Consider the following 23,629-nt stretch of genomic DNA (forward strand, 5'->3'; position numbering starts at 1 on the left):
TACCCAAAAAAAGTTAGCTAAAAAAGTGCTACTGAGTAAAACACAGAATTAAACTCAGCTCTGAGTTTCCTGGTAGCCACGGTGAAAAGATCAACCATGAGTTAAGAAAGTCTCATCATCAAATAAAAGAAACATTAGTTCCTCAGAGGTCAGTTTTTCTGGTTTCAAGGAAAAGGAGAAGAGGACAAGAAAACGTGAAAGAGAAGAACAAAAGGAAAGGAGATGACTGAAAAAATGTATTTCCCTTTAAAAAAAAAAAAAAGGTGAAATTCCCTCATAAAAACCATCAAATGTGTTGTTGGTGAGGGGACCAAAGGTTCAGTGCCTGGGTATGTTTTTCTCCTTTGTAGCCTCTCTCTGTTGATGTTTTTCTGGCTTTCTAAGCAAAGAGGAAACCTCACCCATTCCTGTAGACATGCATTTATGACCACATTCTCCTGGCCAATAACCCTCAGCGGCTCCTCGAGGCACTTCTCAAGGGTGGAGTGTCAAGCAACTGGATCTGGTTATGAGGCTGCTGCTGCTCCGCTCAGGTGGAATGCTGGAGAGTCCAGTGAGGGCTCCAGGGAAGGACTAACTCATTAAGGACAGAATTTGCAGGCACATTTGACCTTTGGAAATCTAGCCCTGGTCGCAAGCTTCCAGATTCGAAACAAAAGCTCCAGGGCTGGAAAGAGTTGCAGGAAGCACACTGTGAGTGCCGGGCCCATCCCCCATGACTGAGAGGCTCACGAAAATCAATAGAGCAGCATTATTAACTCTGCAAAATCATAAGAGAGAGGGCTTCGCTCTCTGCCTGGGTAGAGAGGGAAGGTGGGGGAGAGGCAGGCTGGCTTCAAGGGAAAGGATGCTTCATTAATGTCTTAGCTCTGGGGAAGCAACCGCCATGTAAGCTGATCAGATGAACCCGTTGTTGATAGCCTCCCATAAAAATCTTGCCCTTGGTCCAGGCGTTGTCACAGTGGAAGAAAGTATAGCTAGCCGAGCAAGGTCTGGATAACAAAGAGTTGTTTGGTGTAGACTTCCAGAAAGTCATGCCAGGGGGCTAACCCAAGGCAGAAGTTTTAAATACATCATACAAATGTGACACTCTCATCTGCAGTCACAAATTTTAAAGCATCTCATTGTTGCTAATTTTTCACTCTGCTTTCCTGAGTCACCTACAAGTATCAAAATGAACACTTTCAAATGAAAGAAATACAGTGCTTCTGCTATACCTCAAGGAAATTAAACCACCAACTGACTAGTCTAGGACTCCGTCCCCCCGCCACCTTCACCGCCCCTCCCGCCCCCCCAGCTGAGTCATCACTTCCCTCTCATTGGTCATATGACCCAATCCCACTGCTTCTATCACCAAATCTGTGTCACCCACAAATCTCAGGCACACCCAATGAACCGGGTTCATTGACTCTTTCCTTCATATGAAGATACATCGTGGTCTCTCTGGTATCCTGCTACCATCCCCCGGTAGTGCCAGTAACTGTCATTGCAAGGCTGCAAATCGGCAGATGTTAAAGGTAAACAAAATCAGTTTTCAGATATATCTTAATCCCAAAATCTTTCCTCCCATCTTGCAAATCAAACAAAAGTCTTATCTTTGTAAAGTCCTAATTGGGCTTCTTGGATTCTGGCATTTGATTCTAAATGGAGGGTTAAGTACCCCCTATTGCAAATCACACTTACATCAAATCAATCCATTTGCTGTTAAAGAAGCATCACTCTTCCCAGAAAGGTTTTTCCTTTAGCCACATAGCAAGCCAAAATCAGACAAATGTGGCCTGATAAATTTATTGATATTATTCCCGTCTCTCAACAGGGAAAAGGGCAACTCGCCAATACCGTGTTTTCCCAAAATGAGACCTCGCTGAACCATCAGCTCTAATGCATCATTTGGAGCAAAAATTAATATAAGACCCGGTCTTATTTTACTATAATATGAGACCCGGTCTTATGTAATATTCACCAAGCCTTATATTCATTTATGCTCCAAAAGATGCATTAGAGCTGATTGTCTGGCTAGGTCTTATTTTCGGGGAAACACAGTAAGTCCTGGGGCAGAACAAAAGAAATGGAACACTCATCATATCTATATTTTTAAAAATTGCCACCACTGATGACCATAAGCTACCTACTAGTTTTACATACTAGGATGTGTCTAATATGTAAAACACATGCAGTAATACATTATCAAGGCCTTAACTGACAGTCTTAGTCTAATCTCTGGCCTCAGATGATTTGCTATGTGACATGGAAAGACCCATTAACGTTTTCTTTTCTTTAGTTCCCTCATTTTTTTCCCCAATGGAAGGAATAACATAAATCTATTAGAAAAGAAGTTGAGGTTAAAAATACCTTTAAAAAATGATACATTTACTCAATGTTAACAGAGACTATGAAATGTGACTTCTTTGCTTAGCAAGATTAAAACTCCAGCTACACACATAGCAGGAAAGTTATAAACCCGAGAGATTAGTAACAAATGAAATATAGTTATCTGAAGGTTGTAAGTGTTCTCAATCTCAAATGTCTCTTCCATGTTAGATTCCTTTTGAGCAGTAACTGCAAACTTCCAGGGAAAAGTTGTGACAAGAACCTTTTTGGGGAAGTACATAAAAGAGCTATGAGATGAATAGGAAAACTCCTTGACTCTTTCAGATGTGACTAGGAAACTCATTGAAGAAATATTCTCTCTTCAGCACCCAGCTCTCTGCTTGACACATCGAAATTCCTCAAAAAAGGAAGAGAGGAAGGAAGGGAAGGAGAAAGAGGGAGACATTAAATGAAGAAAGCAAACCAGAAGAGTGATGTCACCAAGATGGTGACATAAGTCCTTGCTGACTTTACTCCCCCTCAAGAGAAGAGCAACTAACAACTATTCATGGACAAGGCATCGCTGAGAGAATTCTAAAAAGATAACCAAAAAAAGAAATCCCAGAAGGGAAATGAAGCACAGCTACAAAGTTAAGCCTTCTCTACTTTCTTCTCAATAATCCCAATGGTTTATGGTGAACAAGTGTGATTATTCCAATGTCTTCCTCCCCTGTTGACGGATGACATACTCTGATCAGCAGCGGCCAGCTGACTTCAGGGACAGGAGTGAGCTCTGTTCTGACGTGAAGTGGCAGAGCAGAGGCAAGTGGACAGGCGGACCGGTGAAGGGCAAAGGGGCCTGCCAAGAAGAGTGTTTTGGAGCCACAATTCTTCTGTTCTCATATCTCTGCCTACACGGCAGTTCCCCCCTTCGCCAGTTTCATTTTCCATGGTTTCAGTTGCCCATGGCTAACCGTGGTGCAAACATATTCAATGGGAAATCTCTCACTGTGCCTAATTTTAAAATTAAACATTATCATAGGTGCATTTAGGAAAAAATATTGTATATATTGGGTTCAGTCCTATCCGCGGTTTCAGGCATCCACGGGGGGTCTTGGTACACATCTCCCACAGATAAGGGGGGACTACCGTACCCCTCTTCCAGTAAGGCTACCGGTCTACAGTACTCAAATTCTATTTTTATTTGCAGGTGAGGTTGGGGGACTTCAAGACCCACTACAACCAAACATACCCTGGTCTCGCCCCTTCCCGACGTTTCCTTGTCCCTTTCTGGCAAGTGTTCTCATGCACCCATGCTTTCCCGAGTCAGACCAACGTGACATCATCCCTGCTGACTCCTGGCTTCCTTCCTGTACCCTGAGCCCTTCCCCTGGCTTTGCTGAGCAGCTCCCTCCCCTCCCCTGGAATCCCACCTGAGCACAGTGCTCCCTCTTCCTCAGCCTCCATGCTGTGCAGGGGAAGCTTTCCCTTGTCCTGTTTCCTGAGGGGACTCCACTCCCAGAAGTCAGTATCTTCCAGGATATCCTGGGAGTAAAGCTTTTTGGTCAAACTTCCTTTGACTGCCTTCACTCACTCCTGCCCAATAGAGAACATGATCAATGATACTGAAAGAACAACAACAACAACAACAAAACAAAAAAACGGAAAGAAAAGAAAAAAGAAAAACCAGTGCAGTGCTCAGTCATCTGCCATCACCCTGACCCTTAAGGGATTTACTCTGCCCCTGCTAGGGAAAGCACTCTGGCCAGTAGGCCATGGGGAATCCTGGTGACCTGCTGTTCTGGGGAACAGACACATTCCCACGGACGGAAGGAAGGACGGGTGAGCCCAGGAGCCAGGAGAGGGTGGGGATAGGCTAAATACTGGAAAGGCAGAATGAGATGGCATTTCCCAACCAGGCGCGAATCCAGCTTTATCAATGATAAGCCTGATTTTTAACCTCTCTCTCTCTGGTTCCTATACGTATTTTGCCTAATAGGTTCGGCAAGGGAGAAGGGGGGTTAATTTATTGGCCGCACTAAAAGAACAGCAATTGTACCGTAATTGTAGACAACTGTTAACAATCCAAACTGTTGAGCTTCTCCCTCGTCCCCAGCTCCGTCCTCCTTCTCCCCCAAACTGTCAACAAGTGCTTAGATGTCCTTTTATGTGAAATGTTATGTTTATCAGCATATGAAGTAGACATTTTTATTCCTTATTTTTGTCATTTACACAAAAGATAATTGGCTTTTCATTTTAACAGCTTAGCGGCCTTGAGTGTAAAGCAGCTGGTGTGAGGGAGGCCTGGATTCCTTCTAGCTCCCCTTTTCGCCCCCCTGCCCACAGCTACCTTTGTCCTGTAAGGAGTTCACCCCACCTCTCTAGGGGTTCTCTCCTACCACACCCACCCCACTCCCTCAGAGCAAGTGTCTCCAAATGAAGTAAGTCATCTGATGGCTACATAACAGGGTGTCACCACTGGGGGAAGCTGGATGAAGGGTGCAGGGGACTCAGGGTGTTATTTTTGCAACTTACCGTGAGTCTATAATTATTTCAAAATAAACAGTGTTTTTAAAATTAGTCAGCGTTTGCTGGGAAAGCCACAGTGGAGGAACGTGAGAGTGCGAGGAGGAGGAGGAGGAGGGGATGATGAAGCTCTGTGATCACAGGACGTGCTGAAGGGCAACATCAGCCCGTGGCCTCTGCCATTTCCACGGTGTCCACTGGCCAGGACTGGAGCGTGAGCCAGTTCTTGAAATGTTTGAGGATGGGTTTGATTTTCTTTAAAGGACAAAACAATGTTTTCCAATAAAGTTATTCGTTATGAACCTGGAAATGTTATCACTTGATCCGGAGGATTTTATGGTTGTTATTGTTGTTGTTTAATTGTTGAGTGAGTTGCTATCCTCTTCTAGAAAATCAAAACTCAACCTTGAAAGTACATAAATATTTAATTTTGCAGAGAAAGGTATGGCTCTCCAGATGGGGAATCCGTCCAACTCATGATCTCAAGCATTTTATGGCCACACTTCCCTGCAAATCACATCAATGGCAAAAACCCAGCTACATACTCAAGCGTTTTGTCACATTCCTGACCCCAGAATCAAATTTCTCATGTGGGAGGTTGAGCCAAAGGTACGTCCCGACAAATCTCTACAGAAGTGGTTGAAAGGCTGACACCCCGTCCCTCTCCATCTCGGCTTCCCCTCGAAAGTCTGGTGCCAGGACAAACTAGAAACTGTGAGCTTCAGGGACCCCATCCCACTTTACCTAGAAGGAGGGGAGAGCTGTGTCTACATTCTGATCCAGACAGCTCCTCAACCCACAAAAACAGAGATGGCTAAAGCCCTGGTGGGCTCTCCTAGACAGACACCCAGCTGTGCCCTCTTTTCTACCAGGGTTCCAGGTGCGGCTGTACGCGCATGACTCTTTGGACCAGACACTCTGGGCTCCCAGGTCCTTGTCAATATGGCACCTGTCTTACGCAGCATGGAGATCCTCAGGGGGTTTGACCCAACACTGGCAGTGTGGTCTTCATGTCAGGGAGATCTACCTCCCTTTTATCTACAGGTACCTCCTACCAGCGTTGTCCCAGGCTGGGATAAGAGTCCACGTCCCAGAGAACACACATGCTGCCCTGTCGCTCCATCACCTGTGCAGCATAAGCTGGGTTTCCCTGGAAGCCAGGCTGGGAGGTCCTGTTACTAAGTTTAGGATTTCCTACCTCGGTAAGTCCCCGTCTTCTTATCCTCTAACATGTGATAGCACATTGTTAATGAGTCATTTTAGCCACCTAGCTTCTACTTTCAGAAGCAAACTGTCCCCAGTGTTCTCACTTCTATACAAAACCCAAACTTCCTTCACCGCTGGATACCAACACACATACACACACAAATATATCACAAACGCACACAATTATTTCATGAGTGTGATAAAATATTTGAATTTTTTTAAATGTATCTAAAAAAATAACTAAGGCAAATGTATTATCTCTATCCAAAAGGGTTGACATACTATATACTATGGACTAAGTTTACTTTTTCAAATTTTATTTAAAAGCTAACACGTGCACACACACAAAAAATGAGAAAGTTTTATGTCCCCACTGTTAGACAACCCGCAGGAAAAATTTTTCAATGTGCCATGAGTAAGGCACAGTGACAGCCCCATTTGAACAAGTAAGAAGCTACTATGCTTCTGCTCAGAAAACTGAATAGAAATCATAAGGAGGAAGAAGGCCAAAAGGAAGTACTAGTTTAGGGCTTTAAACAAAAGCCTGCCCTGCCACAGAATAGAAAATACCATTGCATACCATGTGACAGTTTACGCAGCACCTTCACATCCATATATCGTCTGATTGTAACAATCGTATTATTATAGTCCCCACATTGCAGAGGGGAAAATGCAGTTTAGCAGTTTGCCTGGGTTATACTTACAAAGTCAGGACTAAATTTCAGGATTTCTGACTCCAAGTCCCTTGAATTTTCTAACACACCAGTATTTCTCAAACTTCATTTTCATTCCACCTTCGTGCGTTTTTACCAAATCAGTATTCCATCTGCACAATCATTTCCCCATTATTATCATTTTTAATTGCCTCATTATGGCATTCTGTATTAAGGCTGCATATATTTAAAAATACTTTTCCTGTAAATGCCCATCAATAAAAGATAATCACAAAATTGAAAATAACAAAACCAAAATGGTATCATTAACTTTTAGCTGGATGTTTGCCTGTCAAAAACTCTGGGCCTGAGATAGATCTGTTCTCTCATTATTAGAGATTAAAAAAAGAAAGAAAAAGATGAAGAAGGAGGAGGAAGAGAAGGAAAGATGATCAATCCTTAGGTGTTAAAGACACAATGATCCCAAAGCTGGGTCTTTCTCCTTGACTTAGACAGGATTGGGGGAAGAAAACTGAAAAGGGACTAATCTTCCCCGGGTGACTCTGATGTTATTCAATGAGGTGAACACGAAGGCCATAGGGGGTGGGGAGGGGCACCCTTTAAGAAGCACTGCCTTGAGCCAGACTGTACCGTGCAGCCCTGTGTTAACATGCAAACACATTTAAAGTATTGAAAAGGGGCTCACAATTCTTGAAGGTCCAATACTGGCTGGGATTAAATAATGATCTCTAAACGTCAGGCAGGTTATCTGTAAATTGAGAAGGGACTACAATGAGATGTCTAGTGATCCTCAAATTCTAATATTTGTAAAGTCCTAGTCTCTGTGAATAGGGAGCATTGAAAAGAAATCACGGATGCCAAAGTAGGAGGAAAATGTAGGCAGGCACATCTTGGGTAAGAAGACAAATGCTTTACATTCTGCTCCTCTTTCACAGGAAAACTATACAAGGGCATTTTAAGTCTACATAATGTCTGTCCATCTTACCTTTCGCTTGCTTTCCTTTCCTCCCTCCCTCCCTCCCTCCTTCCCTCTCTCCCTCCCTCTTTTCTAGTTTTTTTTTTTTGAGAAATATTTTAAAAGTAGCTAATTCATACAGTAAGATAAAATTATTAGTTTAAAAATAATTACTATATATGTTAACAAGATAATGACCCTGGACCTTTACTTAATACTCAGCAGTTTTTAAAAATTAAAAAAAAAAAGTAATTGCAGATTGGAGAAAAGAAGGAGGAATACAAAAGGATGGCATTTTTAACAGGAAAAGAATGACCCTGAAAATCACCATCTGGTCAACCTAAATGATATCCTTAGTAATATAAGGTAGCCAATAAAACAGAATAAATTTTTTTTAACACCACTAATGTAGAATAGCATCCTGAAAGCATTAGAAAATGAAGGCCAAGTGCCTTGCTGGCAGTGTTTGAGTGCCAAGGGTAGGAAGAAAGCAAATTACTTGAGTCTCAGGAAAGTACTTTATTATAATGCCCTGGAGTTCTTCACACAAAAAGCATCACTTCCTCAGTGAAATCAGTCATATAAAATCCACTTCCACAAAAAATAAGTAGTGAAAGTATTTAATGGGATTCTATACAACATGCTTCCATGTCAGGCTGAGAAACCTTAGAACTGGTTACATGTTTTTCTTCCACAAAAAGGAGTTTTTCTCACACTGACCAGTTGGGCCTCTGGGAGTGAAAAAAGAAGCCATGACAATAGCAGTCTTTTGTTAATGAGGGCTGTCTGACAAAAAAAAAAAAAAAAACCCTTTTTGTTTGGTATTGTCCCATTTCATTCCTTCTTAGACCAAGAAGAGGCTTGCATGTTGGGGAAATTTAAGAGGCAATTTCCAAATTGGAAAATGTTGCAAATACCAACCAATACGGAATGAACAGTGCTCTGGAGCAACTGCTCAGCACAGGGCAGAGAGAGGGGTAAGTTCAGATGGTCTTTTTCATCCCTCATTTTCATGATCAACAACAAAACCGGAATGACTAGGAGAAACTGAGCTGCAATTTGGAAGCTGCTTTATAAGATAGAATCCCAAACAATGATATTCAAAATGCAGAGAAATCTAGAAAGAATTGAAAAACAGTCTGGGTGAGAATAGAAAGCAAGCCAGCTTGAGACTATGATGAAGAAATGAAGGTTGTCCCCAAATCATAGCATTTTGAAGAGGAGGGGCTAAGAGCATTTTGAAGAGGGAGCAGCCGCCAATGTGGGCGTCACAAACCCAAATACATGCTCTCCAGGCCAGAGATCAGAAATGAAGCAAGGTGGAAATAATGGGGACAAGGTTAATTGAAGAGTACATGATCTGTCTAAAAGCATTCAACTTAAAAACAAAATTGAAATATGTATGCTGGCCAAATTAAAGACCTCTTCAAGCCAGTTCAGCCTAGGAGTTTCCTGTTTGTATCTCAGATAATCTAACTGTTCCTAACTACTACCCCACAGTACCCACGAGGACTGAGGACCAGACGTCACCTCATTTGGTGACAAGCACAGAATGGTGGGTATATGTAGTAGAGCCAAAGTGCTAGGATTATGTTACACAATGAGATGATGTTAAATCGAAAAGAAAATTAAATGACATTGAGGCAAAATCCTGTGGGTGCCTTGGGTTCAGGTATAAAAACTCCCATGGTTCATTCTTTCAGAGAACAAATTGAACTACTTAGTTAAGCACAAAGCTATAGAGAACTGGGGGGAAGATGTACATAGGAAGAGGTGGTGCTAAAAAATGCAAAAACAAACAAACAAACAAAACCCAAGTAGTCAGAGACTCAGATATTCAATTTTCCAAAAACAATAGTTAAATCTTTAGTTAAATTTGTCATAATGGCCCTGAGTAAGATATGGCAAACAGAGCTTCTGACTTCCATTTTACAGACGGGAAAAGTGAGGTACTTAGAGACCTCACAGTTTATATTTAAAAATGCTTTTTTTTTTTTTAAAGTTACATATTCAAAGTTCCTTCTAGGAACTCCTCAACGAGCAAGGTAAAAAAGACCCTTTCTATTCTTGGTATTGGTTAATGTATATATTTTTAAATTGGATAAGCGTAAGACTCTATTTTTTAAGTGAAATTCCGGGGGGGAAAGGGGATCTCATTGCAAATTATTAAGTGGTGTGAAATCTTCCCAGGAAATCCATGAAGTGGGGAGAATGATAAGAATATCCTCCACTGGGACAGCTGGAAACGTTCTATCAGGGAGTCCCCAGCCTGTCAGCCAATGGGACTGCCTTCCCCTGGTTTCCATGTATCTAAGCAAACACAAACACATACTCCTTGGGAGAGAGAGTGCAGACTGCCAACAGGGCTGGTATCTCGGAAATAAATCTCTCCATAGGTGCTGGGCTAAACCTTCGATATGAGGACATAATCTTTAAGTTTTATAGCATCATATGCATGATTCTTCCCCCTCCCTCGTAAAACTCCCAACACGAGCAACCACATCAAATTACTGCTTTTCAGAGGCCAATTCAAGAACACCCTACTTTATCACAGAAAGAATATTCCTTGTGTATGTGAGTGCTTCCATTATGTCTTATTTGAAGGGGGAAAATGAAATAAAAATCCTATCTGAGATATTTATAGAACTCATAAAACCTGATTCACTCTCATAAGCTGCTGTAAACGCAGTCATCAGGTAAGGCAGAAATGGCAGGTGTAGTAACCAGCACTGTATTTTATGTGCCTAATTCTGGATCTTAAAAAACAAACAAACCATATACGAGAAAAACCTAAGAGAAGTTAAGTCTTAAATAAGGCTGGAAAGGAAGAAAGGGAAATGGGTTGGATATTTGCATGAGCAAGCCAAGCAAATTCCAAGGATGTCAAACCAGGGCCAGTTTCCGGGGGCAGTGGGCATTGCTAGTCTTTCTGAGTACAAGTGATTTCCTGAAAGCCTCTCCTGTGGATGGATATAAGAATACCGTGTGCAATGCTCAGTACCCTCCCTTGATCTGTCTCTCATCATTCACCTGCTCTTAGATATTCCAGGGTCACTGGGATCTTAGAGAGACAAGTGAAACTCTTCCGAAACGGGAAGAATAGTTGAAAATGGGACAGGAAAGAGTATTTGTTGAGTGGATGCTATGTACCAGACACTGGACCAGAGAGCCAATATGCCTGCACTCATGTAGGCATGAACTCCATTCCACAGAGGACAGAATGAAACTCAGGGATGGTAAGTGGCTTTCTCAAGGTTCCAGCTCTGTCTGATTTCAAAGCCTCCAAGTAATGTGACTACGACCAAACGCTATGACCTTAAGATCCAGTATAGTCCAATCTTTTTACCAATGAGAAAAAACAAGGCCCAGAAAAAAGATAGGCTAGAGAACTGTTCAAATCCATACAGGTCTATTCGTTGTCAGGCCATGACCTTGGGCTTCTGCCTTGGAGTCTCCTATCTAACTGTAAAAATTCAGAGTATTGAGCTGACTGCCTGGGTTTGGATCCTGCCTCAACTACTTCCAAGTTGTGTGACTTTAGGCAAGCCATTTAACACCTCTAACCTCAATGTCTCCACCTGTAAAATGGGGATAAGCAGAAAACGTAACACACAGGTCGGTTGTGAGGACTGAATGAAATGCTGCATATAAGGTGCTCAAATGATATCATCTTTAGGAAGTCTGCTATATATTAGATATAATTATGATGATAGAAAGAATAGCCAAGAGGAAAGAGGGAAGAGGAAAATGTGTTCTACCACTGGTTTTGCAACTCATTTGCTTTGCAGCCACATGAAGACAACTTGCTTAATCTTCCTCTGCCCCAATTTTCTCACCTCTGAAAGGGAAATTCTGTAATATCTGCCTGCTCCTTAGTTACAGAAAGAATGTGCCAATGACTGGAGGGTATGAGCAAAACACCCCAAGCCCTTGAGAACAAAAGCTCAATACAGATGTTTGTTAGACTTTCACAAACAAACAAAGAAAACCCCATCACAGAGGAAATCATCTCTTGGTCCACATTAAAGAAAGCGAGACCCCTGACACAGAGTGGCAAATGCACAGCTGAGGGCTGCACAACCCTGGAAGGCAGAAGTGAAGCCAGGGACTCGGTGTGACATTGAGCCGCATCTCAAGCAGCTCCCAGGATAATCAGTTCCACACAGGGGTCTCCCCACAGAAGCAGCCTTCAAGTCATGGGCCAGCACTGAGCTCTATTAACAGGGTCTCTAGCGACCGAAAAAACCGACAACCAAAGCTCAAAAGGTAGGGAGAATCTATTTCCACTTCTGTGTATGCTGAGCAAATGTGCCGCCTTTCCCAAAATAAGCGCCAACACTATGACCACTCCATTGAGTTCCCGCTGGCTGGGCTCTGGGAGGTGAGTGAGCGCGGGTCGGAGCAGGATGGCCCGGCACTCCGTCCCACAGCACCTGCTGCACGGCTAATTGCCATTTTCACAGCTGGGCGGAGCTTTTCCAAAAGGCGTCCTTCAACCCCAAGCTCCGAGCGCCTCTCATGATGTTCCTTCTTGCCAACCATACCCCCATCAAAGACAGTTTATAGATGAAAGGATGGAGCTACAGTACATACATTTTTGCAAACATCGCAGTTTGAAACAGAGGCATTTCTAAGGCTTCTTTGTGAGGCTCACCACATGCCCACGGTCATTATCACAAGAGCTAAGCCTTCTGTGGACGGGGAGGCAGCCTCCTTGCCTGAATGTCCTCAGCGGCAATTCTTCCACAGTTTATTTCTGTTCCTCTTACTAGAAACACAGGTCCTTTGAAATTCCGTATAAACAAGAGTCTAGTTCCAAACACTGAGGTCAGTAAGAAATATGGAGAGCTACCACCTACCTGGCATCATCCAGCAGATGTTCCTGCACGCATCCATTCCTTCAAAACCACAGAGTAGGCTGAGGTAAGTGGAAAATCATGGCTGAGGGCCTCCTGAGAATGAATTATTTGAAGCACAGCGTGGTTGGAGTTGAAATGCCCAACACCACAAAGGTACCAGAAACGGAATCTGACCAGGTTAAGCAAACCTCCAGTGGGTCATAGGAAAAGGGAGCCAGATGGGTCTGCATTAGACACTTTAGGCTGAAGGAAAGCAAAACAAGACGAATGAAACAACACTTGGGCGCCGCTAGTAATCAATGCGCTAGGTGAAGTACAGCCACCAGCGCCATCCTGACTTATTATTAACCTCTGCTACACTTGGATCCGAGCTATACAAGAAACGAACTATTTCCACGTAAGCAGGAGGCGCCTACAGTTCTGATAGTCACGTTCTATAGGTTATCGGCTCAAAGCCTTGGCTACATATTGGAATCACCTAGAAGCTGTAAAAATCATTGATGTCTGGGTTCCACCCAAAGGGATGCTGATTTCATTGGTGCACCCATGGCTGTAAACCACTGCTACAGACATAGGCACCTCTTAAGTCAATTCACATGATAATCCCAACTACCCCTTGAATGCCTACTGCAGATAAGGCTCCCAAAGAACCTGATGAGTTCTATATTAAACGTTTACTATCAAAATTATAACCAAGGCATCAATTCTACTTTAAATCATACAACCTAACTGGGAAAACAAGGCAAACGGGAAAAAAAGAAAAGAAAAGGGAAAGCTATACTACAAGACAAAACTGAATCGCATAAGGAGAAAGTAAGAAGTTCTACACTAGAATGGAGTAAGAGCATCAATTACTGTTAGGTGAGGGACAAAAAAGGAGCTTCCAGGAAGAGGTGACGACCATCTGAAAGTTAAAGAATGGGGAGAATTTGGACAAAGAGAATCAGAGGGGAAGCGGGAGGAAGAAGGAAAAGTCTGACAGAAACGACAGAAATAGAGAGACAGAAGCAGGAAAAGCACAGTCATTCATTCGCATCACATTTACTACACATGAAAGGGGGAAACTTGTAACTATCACCTTAACCTAGTCTTGGAACATCTTGACTCTTAGAAGTTTGGCCTCATCCTATGTGGAACAGGAAGCCATTGACAGTTTAAAAACATGGTAGTAGACATGTGTACGGGAGTTTAAAAACATGGTAGTAGACAGTGTACGGGAGGAGACACAGGCCGCCTTGAGGTGATGGCAGAGGGAGCAGGAAGTGGAAGACCACGATGAAACACTGCAGGAGCCAAATAAAAATCAGTGATTTTTTTCAACTGATTAGATTCAAGGGAAAGGGAGGAGCCAAAAATGGCTGGAGCTTCAAACCTAGATCACAGGAAGAAAGGTCCTATCAATAAAAGTCACCAGAAAGCCAGGGCAAGGAGTTAAGAAATTGATGAGGGAAGCTTTGAATATATTCAGCTGAGGTGACCATGGGACAACCCCAAAAAACCAGTAGTATTGTCAGTCGCATGCGTCCAATTCAAAAATGTGGGCCTGAAATGCAGAAAAATATCTGCAGTTGGAAATGTAGATGCGCTTTGAGGCAATAAAGTAGTCTCCATTGGGGAAGGAAATTTCGGTTTATAAGATCTTAGAAGAGAAACAGATCTGTGAGACAACTTCCAACAAAGCATTTTCACCATCATCACCGCCACCGATTTGGTAGAGAAGGGCAAAACCTCACTGAGCCAAGGAGTGAAGAGCAGCATACATTTCCTTTCCTCACTAGGGAAACTGTGAAAATTAGGCCTGTTTCATCCTCCAGACCCAAAAGGACTTTTTAAGAACCTGACTTTCGTCCTAACTGCTTATCACAATATTCAGTATTTTCTGCCTAAATTTGGAAAACATCACAAACTCACTGCCCATCCAACCCTCTCAAGAAATTTAAAAACACTTCCAAACAGTGAGGTCAGTAAGAAACATGGCTCTGGAAGGTGAGTGTGAGAGTGGTGAGGGTGAAAATCTTGCCAGAAAGATTTCCCTGACTTGGTACATGATTGCTGTTACAGTTTCATGCAGTCCCTTTGTTGGCAAGGTGTCAGAGACGAAGTCATGTCACATTTGATGCCTTTTACATAAAACCCCAGTTCCATCATCCATCCAGCTCCCTACCACATATGTCAGTGCCTCTTCCTTACTCCTACTCCATTTGTTATTATTTAAGTGACAGTACTTTTATATATATATATATACACACACACGTAAAACTAAAGTTGTAATCGGGGACTTTTGTTTTGTTTTCAGGACAATATACATTTTCCAGGTTACCACACATTATTCAAAGTGGAAAAGGGATTAAGTTACATACATAGGTGTTTTCTAAGATATTCACATAGGGCCCAGACAATTCCAAAATTCCATGTACTAGTAAATGGGGCATTTTCTTAACTCCCTTTAAGGGCAGAGTGGGAGAGAAAGGGGAGAAAAGAATGGGAAGTGACTCAAAGCATATTAAGAACAGTGTGGTGAAAAGCGAACTGATTTAGGCATCCAAGAAAGAGTCCTGAGCCCTGGAACCACCACTGGAGATAAAAACAGCTGTGTGATCTGGAAGCTTCCCTGCCTCATCTGGCTTCAGCAATCACTCTGTGCAACCCTACTGTTTTAGAGTTGAGGAAACCAAGACCCTTTTAGGATATGAAATTCTAAGATTCTATGCTCCTAGCTTTGGTATAAGGCCTGGGGCCTGACTTTCAAAATGACCCTCAGGAAATGTCAATAAACCCATATTCAGAAATAGATATCGCATATGGCTCTACATTAATTATTTTAATTACCTCTAATCATTTCCGAATGACACAGACATGCACGCTGTTTCCTGGCCATTACGGACATGTGTATTCACACTGTACACGCATTTGTCCTAAAAGGGCCACCAGCCCCGACATGCCATTAGCTAGAAGCACAAAAGAACTTAGTAGTAAATCTCAAGCATGTTTTATAAACAAGGTGGTAACAAAGCGGATAAATACAGATAGGCACAGATCAGTGTTCAAAGGCTCAGAGGACTTAACATCTGGTTTTGGCACTTGTGTTCTAACTCGGGACTGCTTCATTTTGAACATGCTTACTCTTCTCCCACTGCAGCCAAGCTCATAGAGGGCAGAATCTACATCCAATTCAACGTTGCATCACTCAAACTGTATTTTGCACATAATTAGATTCAAATGAAGTATTTACTGTGAAATATGTTCCATATTTTAATATAAACAAAGAACATCCCACAAGGTGTGCCCGGGTACGTCTACTAGCTCAATCAGGAGTAGTTTCACTATGAATCAGAAATCGCTCACACCTCAAGCAGGCTGATGCCGTGCGTGTCTAAAGGCCACTGCTGCTCAGCTGGGACATGCACACATCAGACAAGTGGTAGGCAAGCAGCTGGAAGAGCCTCGAATGGAGAGTGCAATGGACACAATGCACTTAGCTAGCACGTCCTCAGGGTCACACCAAAATACCAAGGAAGGGAAACAAAAAGGACCCAAGGCAGTAAAATAATTCTCCAAATCAGCAGCAGAAAATAAAGGCCAAGTAGGGGGAAGAGCAAGATGGTGACCAATCTTAGGCATGTCCTAGGAACGGCGATACTTCATGTCAGGGACTCAGACTAAATTGAGTAAGGATGGTTTCTCACGTGGATGTATTCAGATGACACACAATGTAACCGGGGGGAGGGCTGTTTCTTGCCAATGCTACATGTAATACTGATTATAACTGGAAGGCATTCAGCGGACTTTAACACCTTAGTAGTTGAGCAGCTTCCTAATCACTCTACTTGGTAAGATTTGGCAATTTGGGTTAAAATATTCCCACCTGCTTATGCTAAGCAGGTACTCAACTGATTTGGGAACACAGGGATTTATTTGTAGAGACTACATCTCCACCATGCACCCTTCTAGCACCACTCAGGTTAAGTTGGGGAGCTGTCCTGAACTTTCAGCAAATCCCAATTCCAAAGTACTGCTGACGGATACAACTGAGTGAACCAGAATCACAGAGGTGGTCTCTGCATTTGCTAGACTTGGGGGGTCCAGCAAAGGGGATTAAAACCCCTTACATGGTACTACAAACAGTAGAGGCAGGGGGCATCTATTAACCCGTCTGGTCAGCTATACGACCAACAGGGGCCCGTTGGGACCGGCCAGAGCAAACCGTGTTCTTTCCCCAGTAGGCACAGCATCATCAGAGAAGACGGTAATGCCTTCTGGTATTTACAATTTAAAATACAGGAATTCTCTGAAGGGAGAAGAATCTGAACATGTATAAGAGAATGGCTACTTAAAGGCCCATCAGGACCCTCTCTAAACTTCCCGTTTAAGTGGGGAGGCAAATAGTTCCCACTGGCATATATATTTAGAATGAACTAGGAGAGGAAGAGCCCACATCTGAATGCTGAAGGTCTCTGACATACCCATGCATAAATCATTTCAGGGTGAGGCTGTCACAGTACATCTTCTGCTCTGCCCTTTAAATGGATTGGACCCCAACATCACATTCTCCTCAGAGTAGGGAGTGGGGGGTGGGAGTTTCCTGGAGAACAAAGAAGTCACCACTTCCTTTATCCCACTCAAGACAGATGTAGTAAAAATATCTGCATTGTAACATTCATCCACTTTAAAATACCAAACTGCAAACAGGTAGACTGAATGATCATGGTTGAGAACCCCTAAGTCTACACAAAGCTGTATCTATTAAAAAAAAAAACACAAAAAAACCTGGAAATGAATCTATTAAAGAAAGACTAAATGTGTGATTAATTGCCTTAACATGTGCTTTCATTTGTAAAGCTACATTTATTTAGTGATTGCTTCCTTATAAAGAAAATCTGGATAACAGGGGCAGTTCTAATTTTTTTTCATCTACCAAGTCACTGTTTCAAACAAACAAACAAACAAACAAACAAACAGAAATAGACTTATGGTAACTGAAGAGCACACAATTCACATTAAAAAAAAAAAATGCCAGCTATTTTATCCTTTCAGTGTGGTTAGCAAGGCTCCTTTGTGTCTACAAATTTCCCTGGGTGGTGCTGTTGCCAAGAAATTCTAATTCATGACAAGGTTTTCTGCAAATTGGGGACACAGGCAAACCTGCGGGTGCAAGGACCCTACAGTATGCTTTGTCTTTCTGGCTGAGACAGTAGCTTGCTGCCCAGGCCTATAAAAGGCAGTACCACCAAATAGAAGGAGAAGCGATTTCGCTCACAGATCAAATCCCAACCTTTGTACCATGAGGCTGGTCTTGGAAGGCAACCATTTCTGTAGGCTGGCCCCTAGAGATGCCTCATACCGAAGGCTCTTGTGCCTGAAACCGAGATGAAACTGCAGCATGATGGGGACACTTTAGTTCTTACAGCAGCCAAGTATGCCATTAGTTTAAAACAATGGAGAAATGGGGGAGGAGGGAGGAATGTTCTATGATTTATTTATTTGTTTCCAGTAGCAGTGGAAATTTTTCTCTGAGCCAAAGGGAGGCCTGAAATTGACCCCATCTGCCAATTATGAATCAGCATTAACAACAAGCATAATTCCATGAGTTTTTAAGTAAACCTACCATGCTTGTCAATGGCATGAAACACAGCTAAGTGCAAATATGACTTAGAACAGCATTATTTGACCTGCACTTGTGGAAAGAGCAGGCTGGGTACAAAGAATATATCCAAATTCTAAAAGTCCTTGTAGCTTCCCAAAGAAAAACCACCAAGAATATTGTTATCAAATCCTTTTTATTTTCCAAGTCAGCAGTGGATCCAGAAAAATCATGATTGCTACTGGCAACAAAACTCATGAATGGCTCTCCCTTTACCTATCAAGTGGTACCCTGTAAGCGACTCCAGCTTCTGTTCTACCTTTGACTTTTTTCTACTTTTGCTCAGACAGCTCTTGGAAAATTTCCTGCAAGTTCCCAAAGAGCTTAAGGCTGGTAGCCTTAAGATGTGTGTGTCAGCTGAATTCCATAAAATAATAGACCACAGAAGCACAGTGTATTTTACAGTTAAATGACAGGCAGAGATGATGTTACTTGGGCCAAATGCTTAAGTATGCAGTCAGAGCCCAGGAATGGAGAGCAGTTAATGTCGAATGTCCATCTGGATTTTAAAATTACACCAGCAGTGATTTTTCAGAGCTGGAGCTGTATGTAGATAAGACATCACTACCTGAAAACCCAAAATGATGACCCCCGTGACAGGCTCACTGACTATGACGCAGGATAATTATCTCAAACCATACGTTTAAAATAAAATCCCCACATAATCCATCCTCAATTTTGAAATGCACATATGTTCTTGGGTGTATCATCCGAGACCCTCTTTCTCTACAAACAAAATCAGATGATTGGAATCTCTGTATTTCGCTCATCTCAAGGCCAGGTATACTGTTCACTCTCAAAAAAACATTTAATACTTGTTCCTTATTTGACCTCTAAAATCTGATTACTCCAGAGCATGAGGAAACTTCCTTCTGCCAGGGGTTCTTTGTAGCAACCTTCTTGAGCCTTTCTGAGCAAAGGCGGCTCAAAATTTCACCATGTGATGGTTGATTTGGAACCAACAGTTGCATAGAACCATCCCCCTTTCTACAATCAGAAGGGAGGAGTGGTGGGGCAGGGAGAGGGAGGAAGGAAGAGAAAGAGGTTCCGGAGGTTTTGTCATCAGTATGAACCTAAGAGTCACAGTCACCTTTAGATAGAGCAGTTGTAACTAGAGTCCAGGGCACAAAGCTCCTTGGAGTGACAGCTTACTTAGGAGTGCTTCCCCAGAAGTTATGTTTCAGCATGGACTACGTGCATGCCTCTGAAATAGCTTGGTAAAGGGTTTTAAAGTGAGGATTTTAAGGTTTTGGCAGTTGGAGAAGATGAAGGCAAGAAACGGAGGGAGGTGTGTGGAGAGGGGTGAAAATTCCTTTGCCTGCAGATAGAAACTAAGCCAGAGGTTCCTTGAAGGGAGAGAGATGGAGAGGGAGAAGAGGGAGTAAGGAAAAGCTGAGGCTTCTGAGGAAACAATAGATCTAATGCACCCCCTAATTACCAAACCAATGATGTTTCGTTACAGATCTTGACTTCCTCCTGGATGGTCTAAGCAGATCTAGAAAAGCAGGTTTCCTCTGGAGAGGCCTTCCCCAAAAGCAGGCTTTACTACCGGGGAAACTTGAACCAAAACAAAGTTGTGTGATTCATCAGGAGGGAACGCTGTAACAAATAAAGCCAACTTTCTTCCCTCCAACACAGCTTAACAGTTAGTCACAAACAAGAGCTGCCTGAGGCAGGCTGAGTAAATCAACAGATTCCCTTCCCTAACCTGTCTAGACAGTTGCTAATACCCAACCATTTGACACCAGTGGGCTGACAGTGTGAAATGAAGGCTATTTCAGAAAATGAAATTCTGGCAACATTTCAGTTTAATTAGCATATGAAATAAAAGGAGGAAAGATCTAGTGAGACCCTTTATAAGATAGGCTTGGTAAGGATGGAGGAAAAGGAGGCACTGATGAAATGCTTCCTGCAAAAAAATGGTGTGAACTGTGTGCATTTAGAGAGAGACAAAGTCAAAGGGATCTGCCAGCATCCTCGGGCAGGAATGCTTCACACCAGAGGCCAGTTCCTGGAGGAAACTCCCAGCTTCTAATCCAGAAGAGTTGCAACTAGTAACAATAGTAAGTAGCATCAGAGGATCAGCTTTGTCACTGGGCTGGTTATACCAAAAGCCAAACCTTACTCGCTAAAGCAGCAACTGATACATCCCAGCCTCAAGCTGGCAAATCCCGCTTTGGATCCTGGCAGAGGAGATTCATCCGTTCATTAGCCTTAACAAGCTGCTGTCACGGAGCTGAGAAGTTACAGGAGCAGCCACACACCAAGCCTCTCACAGCCCTCCCCATGGCAAGTGGGTTTCTCCAAGACGGACTGTGCAAGTTCACACTTCCCATGTGCAAATCGGGACCATTTTCTTGGACTTTCCTTGGTGCACAGTGTAGAAATTTTAGTGTACCCATATCCCACCCCCCACACCACCCCGCCTCCCACCCACCATCTTTCCTGCAGAATGTCCCCTTGGCAGCTCCTAATCCTTGCTGAGCAAAACAAGTCTTCGCAGCAGATCTAGCCTTTCCACTGACCAGCTCTTTCTTTATTCCACTTCAGAAAACCCAGTGAACTTGTTACCAGCCCCACTTTGCCCTCCCTGGGACACCTCGCCAACTTGGCATTGTGCATCCTAGTTCAGCATCCTAGGAGTTTCTGAACTAGTGGTCTAAGACAAAGTCAGAGGCATGGAAGCACACACCACCTTTCGTTGGAGCTCGTGCTACCCGGAGAGAGACCCCAAACGTAATCAAGAGAAACAAGGACACACACAGAGAGTGGTTTTTTTTCTGGAGACATTGCACTGGGAACCCTACACTGCACGGTCAGCATTAGACAGATACATGTTCCCGTCCTCCTCCTAGGTAGCTTTTGTCACTAGGCTCCTCTCGCCGCTGTCCACCTTCTAATTTCCAAATCAAGTTCCCATTCTGTATTGACACTGGCTAATTACTGGGAAAACACTCCGCTTTGCTCCTGCCCCCACCCCCAGCCCCCATGTGATGGTCGTCAGCAGCAGTTAAAAGAGATGAACCTGCTTTAAGGTACCAAGTCGGTACAGCTCGTGCACGTTATAAGGACGCCTTATCGTGTCAGCCATGGCTCGTAAAGCCCCGAGCCACCTTCCGACTCTGTTCCTCCGAACCCCAGAAGTTAGGCAGGTCTCCGCTGGGGGACAGTGAGCCCGACAACGTGTGCGCAAGGATGTGTTGGTGACTGAACGCAGCTGGTCAGGCTGCTCCGCTCGGCTCACTAAGGGGTTCGGGGGTGGGTGGAGAGGTAAGCGCAGATGACTGGTTCCGAAAACATTTTAAACAACAAACAGCCACACACGGGGGTGGGGGGGTGGGGGGGGGAAGAATAAAACAAACAAAAAATGCAAACCCGAAGCCCACACCAACGCAGCCCCTGCGTCTCCGCCGCCACCACACGATTTACACAAGTAATTTAAATCATTCACCTGCTGCCAGGTCTCCTCCAGGGATGGCAAAGCTGAGAAGTAGCCGGTGTCGTGGACAAGTTGTAGCTCCTGGAATATACTATAACTAGCCAACACGTCCATGCTGCTGCTGCCGGGCAAAACGGGAGGAGAAACCCTCCCCCGAGCACAGTTGGGTCTGTTTGTTTGTCAGTCTGTCTGGCTCACCCCCCAAGAAGGCAGACATCCAGTGGCCCTTTTGTTTTGTTTTGTTTCAGTCAACTAAAAAGGAGAAGGAAAAAAAAAAAATCAATGCAGGAGAGAGGGAGAGAGGAGGTGAGAGCGGAGAGAGTGAGCGGGGTGGATGGAGAGAAGCATCCAGCGTGTACAGTGCAGACGGCTGCCAGGAGAAGGGGACTTCTCCACGGGAGTAACAATTCCCTTCCAGGGCTCTAATCACTCCAGCTCGTGGATCAGGAAGGGGGACGCAAACTCACTGACACGAAGCTGCCATCTATTTCTGCAGCGCTGTTCGCTCCTAATGCAATCTTTGCTCTTTATTTTGGGAGGTTGCATTTTTTTTTTTCTCGCGATCGCTTCTCTCCCCCCTCTTCGCTTCCTTCCCCACCCCCACCCCATCCTTGCTAGTTTGTAGTCTCTTCCCCCCTCCTCCTTTTCTCCTCCTCCTGCTCTTCCCCCTCCCCAAACTCCCTCCCTCCGCGCGGCTCTCCGCGCAGCCGTGGGATCTCGGAGGAGGGCGTCCATTAGGCCGCGTGTGACCATGTAAGGTAAACAGGGGGCTCATGAAGTCACTGAGGACCAATGGGGAGCGCGGAGCGCGACCCGGGGCGGGGCTTAGCCCTGGCGGCGAGCTCGGATTGGAGCGCCGCGGATCTCCCTGCTGCCTTACAAGGCGGCGCGAGGCGAGCTATTTTTAGAGGGCTATATAAGGGGGCTGAGGCGGCCGCGCTGCGGCCCGAGAGCGAGCGCGAGGGATGGGGCGGGCAGCGTCGACGCTCACGCCGGCTCCCGGGACGCCGAGGCGGCCGGGCTCCAGCCGTACGCCGGCCTCCGACCCTCGCCTTGGTGCCTGGCGCAGCCCCGGGCGCCCGGAGCCTGCGCCCCTCGGAGGGGCGTGGGTGGACGCGGCCGGTCAGGAGGCGCAAGTCCACACTGCGGGGTTAGGATGCCTCCTAGAGGAGGAGCGGGGCGGGAGACCGGCGGAGATGCCGGGGGCCTGGCGGGAATGCCGCTTCCCACTCCGCCTGCCTCCTAGGCCCGGGGGCGGGACCCGCGAGGGGCGAGGCCGTGCCCTGGACGTCCTCCTTTACTGAAAAATAAACCGAAAGACAAGAAAGAGGTACCAAAGCCCCGTCACAAATTCCCCGCGGGCTGCCAGGGTTCGGCGCCGCAGGGGCAGAGGAGGAAGTGCCCCTCAATGGCTCAGAACAAAGGGCAGCGGCGCGCGGCCCGAGCGGCCCGCGTCCGCCTCCCACGCGCCGCGCGCGGCCCGGCCCCGCCCCTCGAGCGTCTGACCCGCGGCGGGCCGTGGGGGCCCGCAGTCAGCCTGCCAGGTAGTGCTGGTCGCGAGGGGACTTTGCGCTTGAGTGTGTATGAAAAAGAATAAAGGCGAGAGCCGGCAGCTTGCCAGGGGCTGACACGGGTGGCTCCCCACGTGCTTCGGGAGAGAGGTCTGCCCAGGGGCGCGAGCAGGCTGCATCCCGGAGCTGGCGTGCAGCGGTGTGCGGATAGAGATCCTGTTCTCTCTCGGGGGTCACCCCGCGCTGCACCGCGGACGTGGCTCGGGCTGACCCGTTGTTTGCTGGGCCTTAAATGGGTGGCGCGGTGCAAGCTTCCTCGAACTGCACCGGGAGCTGACCTTCCACTTTTGGAATGACTGCAGAATTCAGGACTGGTTCAGAGAGGAGAAACTTAGTTCTCCCCTGATGAAAGACACGCGCCCGTCCACCTTAATCGCCCTTGCCAGCTTCCCCTCCTTCTGACTATGGGGGACTCCGTCTCCGTATCGGAAAGATTCGGCTTTACCGA

General features: G+C 45.0%; 1 protein-coding gene across 2 annotated transcripts in view; it reads right to left on the reverse strand.

The window, feature by feature from the left end:
* The window catches only part of KLF7 (KLF transcription factor 7), an 81,738-nt gene extending 59,474 nt beyond the window's left edge, over positions 1-22,264 (reverse strand). Inside the window, exons 1-2 of one of the 2 annotated variants that reach the window (XM_081051711.1) lie at positions 22,078-22,264; positions 21,623-21,862 (exon numbers count right to left, since the gene is read on the reverse strand). In XM_081051711.1, the coding sequence (XP_080907837.1) occupies positions 21,623-21,724 (102 nt within the window). In that variant the 5' untranslated portion in view covers positions 21,725-21,862; positions 22,078-22,264. Of the gene's footprint in view, positions 1-21,622 lie in introns of both variants that reach the window. The other variant, XM_081051710.1, reaches the window with a different exon arrangement.
* Between the last annotated feature and the right edge of the window lie 1,365 nt (positions 22,265-23,629).

This window comes from Rhinolophus hipposideros, assembly GCF_964194185.1.
Source record: "Rhinolophus hipposideros genome assembly, chromosome: 6".
NCBI lineage: Eukaryota > Metazoa > Chordata > Mammalia > Chiroptera > Rhinolophidae > Rhinolophus > Rhinolophus hipposideros.